Source organism: Desmodus rotundus, chromosome X, assembly GCF_022682495.2.
Source record: "Desmodus rotundus isolate HL8 chromosome X, HLdesRot8A.1, whole genome shotgun sequence".
Classification (NCBI taxonomy): Eukaryota; Metazoa; Chordata; class Mammalia; order Chiroptera; family Phyllostomidae; genus Desmodus; species Desmodus rotundus.
Window position 1 is genome coordinate 2,182,335 of NC_071400.1, and position 13,406 is coordinate 2,195,740.

At 37.5% G+C, this 13,406-nt stretch overlaps 1 protein-coding gene across 2 annotated transcripts; it reads left to right on the forward strand.

Annotated features, from left to right (window-relative positions):
• Nucleotides 1–1,933: 1,933 nt before the first annotated feature.
• ITM2A (integral membrane protein 2A) lies at nt 1,934–7,853 on the forward strand. 2 transcript variants are annotated; one of them, XM_024574988.3, is made up of 6 exons: nt 1,934–2,267; nt 5,599–5,730; nt 5,987–6,184; nt 6,425–6,535; nt 6,788–6,938; nt 7,095–7,853. In XM_024574988.3, exons 1-6 carry the CDS (start codon nt 2,157–2,159, stop codon nt 7,181–7,183), a joined length of 792 nt encoding a protein of 263 aa, XP_024430756.1. In that variant the 5' UTR covers nt 1,934–2,156; the 3' UTR covers nt 7,184–7,853. The 2 variants fall into 2 exon arrangements, with proteins under 2 accessions (XP_024430756.1, XP_053773644.1); XM_053917669.1 differs by having other exon boundaries at nt 1,988–2,273; nt 5,602–5,730.
• The last annotated feature ends 5,553 nt before the right edge of the window (nt 7,854–13,406 follow it).

The following is a 13,406-nucleotide window of genomic DNA, read 5'->3' on the forward strand; positions in this document are numbered from 1 at the left end:
TTGGTTGCAGCATCATCCTGTATACCAAAACATTGTGGGTTCAATTCCCAGTCAGGGAACATACCTAAGTTGCAGGTTCAATCCCAGGTTGCGGCAACCTCTCCCTCTCTCTCTCTCCCTCTCTCTCTATCAAATCAATGAAACACATTGTGAGGCGAGGATTTTTAAAAATATTGCACCATTCTACTGAGGAAGAAACTAAAAATCAAGGAGAGGAGGTGACTTGCTCAATGTCACATCCACAGCAATTAATCATATAGTCCTTGATTGTTACCAGAGTTTTAGGTCTATCTTAAAAATGGAAGTAATCCCTGCCCTTCTGCCTGGCCACCTTTTAGGGAAGATACACTAAAATATGACATTACTACCCCAACTGGCACCTTGCATTTGGTAGGTAAATGTGTAAGAGAAATAGTTTGTTCAGCCATCTGTGTGATGTGGATAACAGGGCCAGACTAATACAGATTCTAAAGTTTTATGTCACAAATGTGATGAAAAACAGGAGGTACCTGTAATAAGGAATATCCTAGGATGTTGAGATTTCCTCAGCTTACACTAAAGGTTGCCTGATAAATGTTAAATATAATGGGCATATTTGAACAAAGAATAAGTGAAAGAATATAAGATGCCAATATTTTTAAGCAAACTCAAATATCTGTCCATATATAAAGCACAGGCTCCCCATTGTTCCCCTCCATCTACCTTCTCATCTGTGGCCTATCTGAGAAAATGAAGACTGTCTTCACAAAGCTCCCACAGTGGAAACAGGTCATAGACTTCAGGGTAGCCTCAGTGGGATAACCTCCAACCTGGCATTTCTTGGACAGATGTGTGGTGACTCTTATATTCAAGTCCCTTTAGTAAGTTTATAAGTAGATGTGGGATTCTCTAGCACAAGGTGGGTCTTTTTTTTTCTTTCCTTTTTTGCTGAGTATTAGTGCTTTTGCACAACAGATCACTCTCCTGTCTTTGGCAGCAGGACTATTTATAAACTCTTTACCACTACCAGCCCCAGTCATCAACCTCCAAAGCATGAATTTTACAGGGTGAGGTTCTCTATCAATGTCACCAACCAGTAAGAATGCATTGAGAAGAAATAGCATGATTACACTGGCTGCACATGTAAATGTTCCGATAATGATTTATAACTCAGCTCTTTGAGATTATTGCTGGTTTCCCACCAGAGTTGGGTTAGCATCTAGCTAAATTCTGTGTCCTCCATGCACACTTCCACCTCCCTAAACACATAGGTACATTCATACTCCTGTTTTTTTTCCTGCAGATTTCACAGCTGGTGGCTGAAGAGAAACAAGCTGTGGGCTGAATTCTTACTTTGGTTTCCCTGACCAGGGCGAGTGAAAAGATCTGGATTATTTCAGGGACTTAATGTGAGCTTTCCATCCTCCTCTGTGTCTCATCATGTCTTGTCTGCAAAATGGGAAGTGGAAGAGGCACGAGTCCTATATTTATGATTTATCATAGCTCTAGTTTGGGAAATTAAAATTGCAAAACAAACACCAGGAAAGAAAAAAAAATAAGAGAAGGAACCAAGTAACTATAAACGGGCTTCTGTGTGTTCTTTAAAGGGAAGTTGTTATTATAAAGAAACAGAACAGTCATAGAACTGTGCTTTTCGGACCTGGGTGGGTGCAGAGCTGAGGAAGCTTGGGTTTCCGCCAAGTTAGAGTTCCCGGCCCGCGGGGGTCCAGGCCCAAGTTTGAGAAAACAGAATCAAGGGTTAGGGGCTATTGTAACCTGCATAGAAGCAGAAAGACACGACAAGCAGGGTTCCTTCCTGTCTTGTTCTTATCTGAGGGTGCAGACGGTGGGTGGGAGCAAGCCTGGAGTGCAGGTGAGGCATGTTCAGCCCCAGCGGGCCAAGGGCTCTCCTCTTGCCTCACTGACAACCCCCACTCCCATCCCAGCACTTGGACCCCCTCCCGCTCCTCCCTCAGCCCCTCCCTGGGACCGCCCACGGTCTCCCACCCAGCTTGGGAGTGCGTCATAAGTATCCCCAGACTTGGGCTTGAGGCAGCAGAAGGCAGAGAAGGGAGAAGGTAGGAGCTGCTAGGTCTAGCGCGATCTTCTCCACTTCCAACCTGCAGCCCAGGACGCTGATTCGAGCCGCGCCTTACCGCGCAGCCCGAAGATTCACCATGGTGAAAATCGCCTTCAACACACCCACGGCGGTGCAAAAAGAGGAGGCACGGCAAGACGTGGAGGCCCTTGTAAGCCGCACAGTCAGAGCTCAGATCCTGACCGGCAAGGTAGCGGTCCCCACTCCACTCTTGAATGCCTGCTAGGGTGGGGAAGATGGGAAAGGGGTGTTTGGGGGGGAAGAAAGTGGAAAAGTGATAGAGGACAAAATGAAAGTTGCTCCTGTGTTCCCGAGCCGTCCCCTCTGTGCTTTCCCTCAGTTTGATCTGTCTAGTCGCTCCACCTTCCGCTTGCCATGCCCCACGCCCCTTAGCATCCCCGCACGTCGTGCCACGTTCCGTCGGTTCTAGCCCACGCTGTACATCTTAAGGGCTAAGTTGGAGCGGGTTTAACGAGAATCCCTGGGACCCAATGTCACTTTCTCCTAGGGAACTTGTACGCAGCGGCTGGGGATCAATGAGATGCACACCGCCTTGTCCCTAACTCCAGGGGCCCACACAGCCTCCATAGGGGCGGAGCTGACACTCAGGGTGCTCAAGGGCAAGAGATTTAATTCTTATTTCTTTCCTTTTGACATGTACGAAGTTCTGTGTATCTGTCTTTCTAGGATTCATGAGTGTTTGTGGGAGTACAATGGGGTAAGCGAAAGGCCGCTATGACTGGAAGCGATATAGGTTAGGGTAGGATGTGTTTGTGACCCCCTGTATATATTTTGAGTTTCTCCCTGGTGTTAGACATTCTGTGAAGGAGCTGTCAAAATTGAGGTTGGTCTTAGACTTCGGGATATTCACAGTACCCTCTTACTTCAAGATTCTTGTACGTTTTCAGAGTGGAATTTCCTAAAGAAAACACTCGTATGTAAAAAAGAAATTTAGTTTTTTTAAATATATATTTATTCTTTCAGTGCTTCCTTTTTGAGTGAAATCCCCTCTAGACCTCCTCCTCCATAGAGAGATCTGTCGCAGATCCAACTTTGTAATTTAAGCTTCTGCCATTGCCAGGAACTGGGGGAATTCCTCCCCCCCTCCAATGTTAGCCATTATTTATTTAGTTGAATTTCTATTTCCTCTAAAAATCTAATATGTTTTCAGTCTTTGTAAACTATTCCTCATTTTCTTCAGTAAAATCTCAATGTTAAAAGGCATAATCGTATTTTATTCTTGTTCTATAAAATCTGCAGTACTGGAGTTTGTACATCTGCCCTAACTTGTCTTATTCTTGCCATAAAGTTTTAATTTTTGTGTTCACAGTTGAGATTTGAAAAGTGTATTGACTGAATCCAGAACCCATGTATTAAAACTGATTATGCACACAATTTGAAATGCTAGTGTGCTTATGGAGAATTTTTATCATAGAAATTTTCAATATTTAACCAAACAATCAAACTAGCTTTTGTGTGTTATACATTTCAGAACTCAAAAGTTGCACCCCCTTGCATTGTTGAGGTTTTGATTAAATGACAGGTCAAATATGTAATTGTCTTACTTACTTTGTAAGTAAAACATGGCCAGATTTTTGGGAGGTGTAATTAGACTTCAGTAGTTAAATATAGCCACACAATAATTTCTTTTTTCCCTCACCGCCAAAAACTTCATGACTTGTACTTGGATTCAGTTAATATGGAAGTAATACTTCTGCCTAGTCTGTGGTATGATGAAGAATAAACAAAAATGAACATTTGCACTATGATTATATTTCTTTGTTAGGTATTTAAGAAGCTCTCACTATAGGACACTGATTTACTATTTGACAAATTATATTGTGACCAGCTTATCAGGCATTGGACACAACAGAATAGCAGGTCAACAGTTATGTATAATGACTTTAAGATGAGAGAAATTAGGGTGACAGTCCACACCACCTTGAAGCCCTACAAATTTAAATGAAAAAAAATCTTTATTTCTAGTATGGTGGAAAATTTTATGAATTTGAGACTCTAATACTTAGACTTTGCTTAAGGAGAAATAAAATTGGAGTGCAAATTGCTCTTTTCATATTTCAGTGACAAAAAATGAAATTATTTTCTCTGAGATTTTCAAATTAAGTCATTTTGTTACTTATAGGTAAGTCACTTCATCTTTCTAGACCTCAATTTAATCATCTAAAATATAATTTTTAAGCCTCTAGCTCTAGATTACAATGATTTACAATCATAATATATAGTTCTGTCATTATAATGTTAATCTTAGGTTAGATTTTTTAAACAAAAGTAATTTAACATTTCTGAAAACTATTGGGACAAGGAAAAGCTTTCAAGGTTTATAGAGTATTAATGGAGGGTTTGACTTTAAACAAATTTAGCTAAGAAAATGTGGACACCAAATTTCTTTAAATTTTAAAGAGAAATCATTTTTTGACAAAGCAGTTATCAAATAATTGCCTCTCCTTAGAATCCATGCATTTATTTTCACCATTAATTGAAGATTAATTAGGCCCCATAAACATTCTAGTTGTCATGGAACAGAGCTAATAGCCTGAAAAACTAAAACAATCCTATTTACATACAAGTCTACATGATTTAGCCTCTGATTGCCAGAGACAAGATTTGCTGACTTCATTTATTCTACCCTTGAGCTATAACATTGCTTAGGTATATTGTGACATTTAAGAATGGGATTGAAGGACCCCCATTCTTGGTCCACTGCCTGGGGAAAAGTATAGAGTTCATCAGTTACTTCTTTGCTTTGGTTCTTTCTTGTTCCAATTCTTAAACAAATAATGAATTTAACAGAATTTTACAGTCATTATCACAGACAACTTTTGTGTCTCGCTATACCAAATGCTATATTTTAAAATAGAGTATTTTGCCCAGAACACGGAAAACATTGTTTCATTCATGCAATACACAGCTATAGAACATTGAGTGACATTAGGAAGCATACTTTCTCATTAAAATTAAAAACATTATGAACTGTTTCTTGCCTTCAATATTTTAAAATCTAAAATAGGGGCAAATGGCATATACTTGCCTTGTAGAACTCTTCCTATAAAAACTTAATTAAAAAAAGCAGATTCCCGAAAATCAGTTAATAGATCAAAGGATATTAATTTACATTTAAGTTGGCAAACAAGTTGATTTAGAGAAAATAAAAAAGAAACAATTGTATGCCAGAAAGTTAGTGATTACAATTCCCAAAAGTAATGACTTCCATTTATTTAACATTGCACAAACAAAAAATTATTTCAGCTGATTCTGGAAGTGTGTATTTTGAAATAAGTTAGTATTTATATTTGGGTTTGGAAATGCCAAGAAGAAAATAAATATAGTTAGAGATTTTCATATGTATTAAACATCAGAAATTGTCTTGAAATGATTTTAGGCTAAGATGACATCTTTTAAAAGTATCTTGGGTTCCAAGAGAGGTAAATTGTACAAAATAGCAACTACGTATCTAAAAGTGTAATCTGGTTTTTGTTTTTCTTTTGCTTTTTAATAAATAGGAGCTCCGAGTTGCTACCCAGGAAAAAGAGGGCTCCTCTGGGAGATGCATGCTTACTCTCTTAGGCCTTTCATTCATCTTGGCAGGACTTATTGTTGGTGGAGCCTGCATTTACAAGTATTTCATGCCAAAGGTAATAATAGTTACAATTCTCATCATTTGGATTGCTAATTGCTATACATTTAGCAGCAACTTAAATAATTCTGTGTTCTTTACCAGAGAAATGAAGATTTAGGGAAAAGTTTCAAATTACCTTCAGTTTTGTAAATTATAATCAACAGTCTTCATCTTGTCAATTAGTACAATGAATTCATATTGGCATGAGAAACTACGCAGATGTTATGGTGGTGAGTATTAGAAGGTCTTAATTCTTCCTTTTTGTCTATTAGAGTACCATCTATCGTGGAGAGATGTGCTTTTTCGATTCTGAGGACCCAGCAAATTCCCTTCAAGGGGGAGAGCCCTACTTCCTGCCTGTGACTGAGGAGGCTGACATTAGAGAGGATGACAACATCGCCATCATTGATGTGCCTGTCCCCAGTTTCTCTGATAGTGACCCTGCAGCAATTATTCATGACTTTGAAAAGGTGAGTTTCTCATTCCTATAGGTATTTGTGATTTTTCTATTTTTTCTTAATTCATTGATAAATTTAATTCTGTTAATAACTGCACATCTTTTTTTTACAACAAAGCATTTTTTTCTTTTGATACTAAAAATACAATAGTTAATTTTGAACAGATGTAGCTGCCTATTCTAATGGTATTTGGAAAATCTGCAGCATTGATACTCTCTATATTAATTATACCTTTCCTCCGCTCCCTAACAGGGCATGACTGCTTACCTGGACTTGCTGCTGGGGAACTGCTATCTGATGCCTCTCAATACCTCCATTGTTATGCCTCCAAAAAATCTGGTGGAGCTGTTTGGCAAACTGGCAGTATGTATTTTGGATGTCAAATTTTAATATAAGCATTTCCAAATAATTTTGCTTCCTCATTTAAAAAATTAAAAATTTGAGCCAAAATATTCCATTTCATTTAAATAATTTTCAAATAAAAAATATGCTCTGAACCTAAAACTGCTGTAAAAATAGTTTATTTCAAAAAGTATATCTGCTATTGATAAGATTTAAATAGTGTTTTAAAGAATTTCTCGTTTCAGTCTTTTTTTTTTTTTTTTTTTTTTTTAGAGTGGCAAATACCTGCCTCACACTTATGTGGTTCGTGAAGACCTGGTTGCTGTGGAAGAGATTCGTGATGTTAGTAACCTTGGCATCTTTATTTACCAACTTTGCAACAACCGCAAATCCTTCCGCCTTCGTCGAAGAGACCTCTTGCTGGGTAGGTAATTTATTCCTTCTTTCACCCTATGTTAGTGGGGCACTGAAGAAGAGTGAAGGTGGATTGTGGGAAAGAAAGTGGAGAGCAAATGTACATGTGTTTTTAGTTAACACACAAAAATTAAACAGCCACTTTTTGGTGTGCCTTTTCTCACAGGTTTCAACAAACGTGCCATTGATAAGTGCTGGAAGATTAGACATTTCCCCAATGAGTTTATTGTTGAGACCAAGATCTGTCAAGAGTGAGAAGAAGCAACAGAAAAAGAAAATTCTTTGTAATGAGAAGTCAAATATTTACAATATGACTTCAACATTACATTGTATGGGATACAAAAGATATTTACTCATGCATTTACTCTATTCCTTATACTAAAATAAAAGGGGGGATAACCCTACTAACCACTGCAAGCTCTTGTCAAATTTTAGTGTAATTGACATTGCTTGTTTGAAACTGAAATAATTCTTATGTTTTTCTTATGAATTTATAGGGTTTAGTTTTCTGAAAGCAGCATGAATATGTCACCTAACATTCTGACAATAAATTCCATCCTTTGTGTTCTTTGTTAAGTAACATCTTCACTCATTCACAAGGTAGAGCATGTTTTAAATTTAAATATTTAAATGTGTTTTTGACCTTTTTCTGTAAAGCATGTCAAATCTGTTATCATTGTTAAGTTTTAAAAACATTTTGTGGCAACTTCCCTGAATTTAAAAATTACATCTTTGCATTTCTCCTAGGCTCTCAGTAATAGGTATGACTTATATGTGAAAACTTTTTATAAAGAAGTCATTTTCACTAATGCAGTTATACTTTATCTCTGATATCTGTATTGTGAAATCCACAAAACTGTAGAAGTGCTAAATGCTGTAAGGAATTTAGGTTGTATGAATTCTACAACCCTATAATAAATTTTACCACAATCAACTATTGTTTCTCACTTGAAATATACTTAGTATGAACAATTAGGATTACTTATTTAGCTTTGGTGTACCTGTGATAGATCTAAAATTATGAGCTTAACTCTTCCCTTGCTCCCACCTCTACCATTTATAAATTATAAAATCATATATATTTTACTCCTCTTTTGATATTATATCAAGTACTTTTTTGTAAATACCCTGTAATTAGCATATATGTAAATTCAACTATTTTAAGAGCGTCAAGACCATAGCAATTTCAAACTTTTGGGGGGGGATCAAAACATTTTATTGAGGGTCAAAGGGCTGAGAGGACAAGATCCAATATCCTCGGCCCGGCCAGGATCTCCCCAGCTTCACCACCACCAAAAGCTCAAACTTCTTAATATGTGTTTCTTTTTCATAAAAATATAACGATATACACCTATGATAGGTCACTAAGAAATAACTTTGGATATGATGTTGATGACTTTTAATAACTTCACATGCTGTTATCATTACTTATTTAAGAGTATAAATTTCATACAAAGGGGACCTATACTTTACACTCTTTCTCTTGTGTTAGGTTAAAAATTACTCCTGATATCATTGACCACTTGCTAGTTGTAACTATTGATTAATTTCGGTAGCCAAAACTGTACCCAGTCAAATCCATAGACCTAAATACTCTTTTCCAGAAAAGAAAATACATTAACAGGCAGTGAGGGACAAATACCATATGATCTCACCTTTAACTGGAACATAATCAACAAAAGAAAAAAGCAAACATTTTTAGAATTATTTCTTTTTAATTTTTTTAAATTTCAAATTACAGTTTACATACAATATTATTTTGTATTAGTTTTAGTTGTACAGCATAGTAGTTAGACAACCATGTGCATTACAAAGTGATCTCCCAATATTACCAGTATCCAATGGGCACTCTACACAGTTATTGCAATATCATTGACTATATTTCCTATGCTGTACTTTACATTCCCATGACTATTTTATAACTGCCAATCTGTACTTCTCAATCCCTTCACCTTTTTCATCCAGTCTCCTAACTCCTTCCCCTCTGGCAACCATCAGTCAGTTCTATGTATCTATGAATCTGTTTCTGTTTTCTTTGTTCATTTATATTATTCTTTAGATACCACATATAAGTGAAGTCATGTGGTATTTGCCTTTCTCTGACTATTTCACTTACCATAATAACCTCTAGGTCCATTCATGTTGTTGCAAATGCTAAGATTTCATTCTTTTTTATGGTTGAGTAATATTCCACTGTCTATATGTATCACAAATTTTTTTATGCACTCATCTACAGATGGGCACTTAGGTTGTGTGCACACTTGACTATTGTAAATAATGCTGCAATGAACATAGGGGTGCAATATTCCATTAACTGCATATTTAACTTTAAGATTTTAGAAATAATATAATAACACAAACCTTAAAAATGAGAAAAAGACTGCTGGCCAAGATGGAGGCATAGGTAGATACACTGTGCCTCCTCACACAACAAAAGAAGGACAAAAACAAATTTAAAAAAAAAAAAACTCAGAACTTCCAGAACATCCAACTGTATGGAAGTCCAACAGCTAAGGAGGTAAAGAAGAAACATTCATCCAGACTGGTAGGAGGAGTGGAGACGAGCAACCAGGGCAGAAAGGACTCGCGGCAAGATGGCAGGTGGAGGACCAGGGCAGGCAGCAGCTGGCAGAGTGGGCAGTCCAACATTTGCGTGTGGATAAACTGGGAGGAACAATTGGGGCTGAGACAGACCGTGCAACCCAGTGTTCCATTGTGGGGAAATAAAACCTCAAAACCTCTGATGGAAAAAAAACCTGTGGGTGTTACAGTGGCAGGAGAAACTCTTGGCCTCACACAAGAGTTCATTGGAGAGACCCACAGGGTCCTAGAACATACACAAACCCACCCACCCAGGAATATGCACCAGAAGGGCCCAATTTGCTTGTGGGTAGTGGAGGAAGTGACTGAAAGCTGGCTGAGAGTGGAGCAAGAGGCATTGTTCCCTCTCTGACCATTCCCCCACATATAGCACCACAACACAGCAAGGTAGGTTGCCCCAACCTGGCAAACACCTAAGGCTCCACCCCTTACTAAGTAACAAAAAAAGATGGCCCAAATGAAAGAACAGATCAAAGCTCCAGAAAAAAATATAATTAAGCGATGAAGAGATAGCCAGCCTATCAGAAGCACAGTTCAAAACACGTAATTAGGATGCTCACAGAATTGGTTGAGTATGGTCACAAAATAGAGGAAAAAGTGAAGGCTATGAAAAGTGAAATAAAGGAAAATGTACAGGGAACCAACAGTGACGGAAAGGAAACTGGGACTCAAATCAATGCTTTGGAGCAGAAGGAAGAAATAAACATTCAACCAGAACAGAATGAAGAAACAAGAATTCCAAAAAATAAGGAAAGGCTTAGGAACCTCCGGGACAATTTAAAATGTTCCAACATCCGAATAGGGGTGCCAGAAGGAGAAGAACAGCAAGAAATTGAAAACTTACATGAAAAAGTAATGAAGGAGAACATCCCCAATCTGGCAAAGGAAATAGACTTCCACGAGGTCCAGGAAGCTCAGAGAATCCCAAAGAAGTTGGGCCCAAAGAAGCACACACCAAGGCACATCATAATTACATTATCCAACATTAAAGATAAAGAGCGAATCTTAAAAGCATCAAGAGGAAAGGAGACAGTTACCTACAAAGGAGTTCGCATAAGACCTTCAGCTGATTTCTCAAAAGAAACCTTGCAGGCAGGAAGGGGCTGGAAAGAAGTATTCCAAGTCATGAAAGGCAAGGACCTACATCCAAGGTTACTCTATCCAGCAAAGCTATCATTTAGAATGGAAGGGCAGATAAAGTGCTTCCCAGATAAGGTCCAGTTAAGGGAGTTCATCATCACCAAGACCTTATTATATGAAATGTTAAAGGGACTTATCTAAGAAAAAGAAGATGATCAAAAATATAAACAGTAAAATGACAACAAACTCACAACTATCAACAACCAAACCTAAAACAACAAAAACAAAAACAAACTAGAACAAAAACAAAAGCAAACAACTAGAACAGGAACAGGATCAAAGAAATGCAGATCACATGGAGGGATATCAGTGGGGAGGGAGGGAATGGGAGAAAAGGTACAGGGAACAAGTAGCATAAATGGTAGGTAGAAAATAGACAGGGGGATGTTAAGAATAGTATAGGAAATGGAGAAGCCAAAGAACTTATCTGTATGACCAATGCACATGAACTAAAGTAGGGGAATGTGGGTGAGAGGGGATCCAGGGTGGAGGGGAGTAAAGGGCGGAAGATGGGATAACTAATAGTATAATCAATAAAATACATTTTTAAAAAAATATGAGAAAAGATTCTATGATTGAAAACAATAACAGCTGAATGAAAAAACAATAAAAAATAACAGTAGCTGAAAAATTCAAGAACTGATTCTTCATAAAGAATGAGAATATTTAGAAGGAATTTAATAAGATTAGATACCCATTTCTTATTTTGAAATATATATAAAAATTAAGAAACTGGAAATACAGTTCTTACAAGTTTATCTTAAGTAGTCATCATCATGGATAATGGTGAAACCAAAGAAAGGAAGCTGGATATTGCACTATTCAATGTTGTTTTAGACATTACAGCCAATGTAATAATATGAAACAAATAATAAGTATTGCTTTTTAAGGAAGGGGGGTGAAATTATGTTTATTACCATAAGTTTTATATAAAAACACAAATGGACTAATTGAAAACTTTAAAAATCAATAAGAGGATTTGGTATAATATAAACAAAAACCAATGATTTTTCTTTATGTCACTAAAACCAATTAAAAAGTTATTGCAGGTAAAGCAAATATTCTACTAATGCAACCAACAGAGACATAAAATAACATCAGCAAGAAATGTATGGAATTGTTATGAACAGAACCACAAAACTTAATTAAGAATTATAAGAGTTGAGTAAGTGGAGTGGGAAGAAAGAGCATTACAAATAGATAAATAGTTCACCAATTAAATTTATTGGTTTAACCCCCTCCCAATCAAGAGACCAAAAGAATTGTTTTTGGAACTGCACAAAATTATTTGAAAGTTCATCCAGAAGCATAAATAGATGAGACTAGCTAAAGAGAACCATGAAACAACAAACAGAATAATTGGAGGCAGGGTTTTATTACATGAACAACTTTAAATCACAGTCAAATTTACAATAATTTTAAAGGTGACATTCACACAAGATAAAGAATATGGTACCAAGAAAGAGACCTAGTATGTAAAAGAACAGGATCCTAAAGGAAATTCCATGTAGTGAGATGCATTATTGAATTGTGTAAGTAAAAGTGACTAAATAAAAAAAATAAAGCAAAAGTTCTTTGTTGTTACACTATGAAATAACACAAGGCTAGCATCCCAAGTGTAACCTCTTATAAATTTTTACAACTAATAAATATTTTGAAAAATAGAAAACCTTCAGAGGCTCTAAAAGTATAACTGAATAAAAACTAGATGCTGGAATCTGTGAGCAATCGATATGTGACAGAGACTAGCTCTCTTCCATTATTTGTCCATTCATTCAGAACCCAGGCTTTGTATGAACCAGAAAAGTAGGCAGTCATCTACCTAAAAAATGACGTGTGAAGCACAGTTTTGGTTTTCACATCTTGTGCTATTTTTCCTTTCTATCTCTTCATCCACCCACACAGGTCAATTGATTGCATTTATTTATTTGTTCATTCACTCACTTGCCATGCATTATTGTAGGCATTGGGGATATATACACTTGTGAACAAAACATACACAGGTACCACCCATTGAGCATCTATTCTTCTGGGAGGAAAGATCCTATTTTTTCAAATTACTGCACTATTCTGTTATAAAGAAAAAAATACAGAATACTTATGAGAGTTTATAATGGGAAGGGTGCAGTCCTGGATTATTAATGAAGTGTTAACTAAGAAAGTAAAATTTTAGCAGAGAACTGAAAGATGAGTAGTATAAATGAAGCAAATGAAAGGAGAACATTTTGAGAGAAAGAAGATGGCGGCAAGATAGGTGGGAGTGGAGTCCACTTCCCCTCAACACCAGTGAAATACCTAGCTGATCTGAGGAGCACGGCGAAGACCCAACAGTATTCCAGCATATATGAAGATCAGAGACCAAAGATAGAGGACATTGAAAGATCAGACGGTAAGAAGAGTGCTTAAGGACAATAAGGTCCCTGGGACCAGTGCAGGGACCAGGGCAGCTGAAGCCCCGGCCGGGACGCAGGGTCTGCTGCAGGATTCTTGGGAGAGAGCCAGACTGAGCTGTGTGAGCAGCCAGGTACTTGTTTGGACCAGGGGGGCTTGAATAGGAAGAATTTCTCAAAAAGAAAAAGAAAACAGAGGTACTCAGCGGCTAATTAGAGAACTCTCCGCAGCAGCGGCTGCCTCTGGTGCCCCTCCCCCCTCAGCCCCTGGACGGTGAACACGGGATAAGCAGCCCCGGCGCTCACCCGAAGCCCTGTTGTGCGCACCCAGATAGTGGACTGGGTGC

Coding starts and splice junctions, on each gene's coding strand:
- ITM2A (XM_053917669.1), top strand. CDS start 2,157: ATGGTGAAAATCGCCTTCAACACACCCACGGCGGTGCAAAAAGAGGAG. Junction 2,274..5,601: donor TCCTGACCGGCAAGGTAGCG/GTCCCCACTCCA, acceptor AATAAATAGGAG/CTCCGAGTTGCTACCCAGGA. Junction 6,939..7,094: donor TCGAAGAGACCTCTTGCTGG/GTAGGTAATTTA, acceptor CTTTTCTCACAG/GTTTCAACAAACGTGCCATT.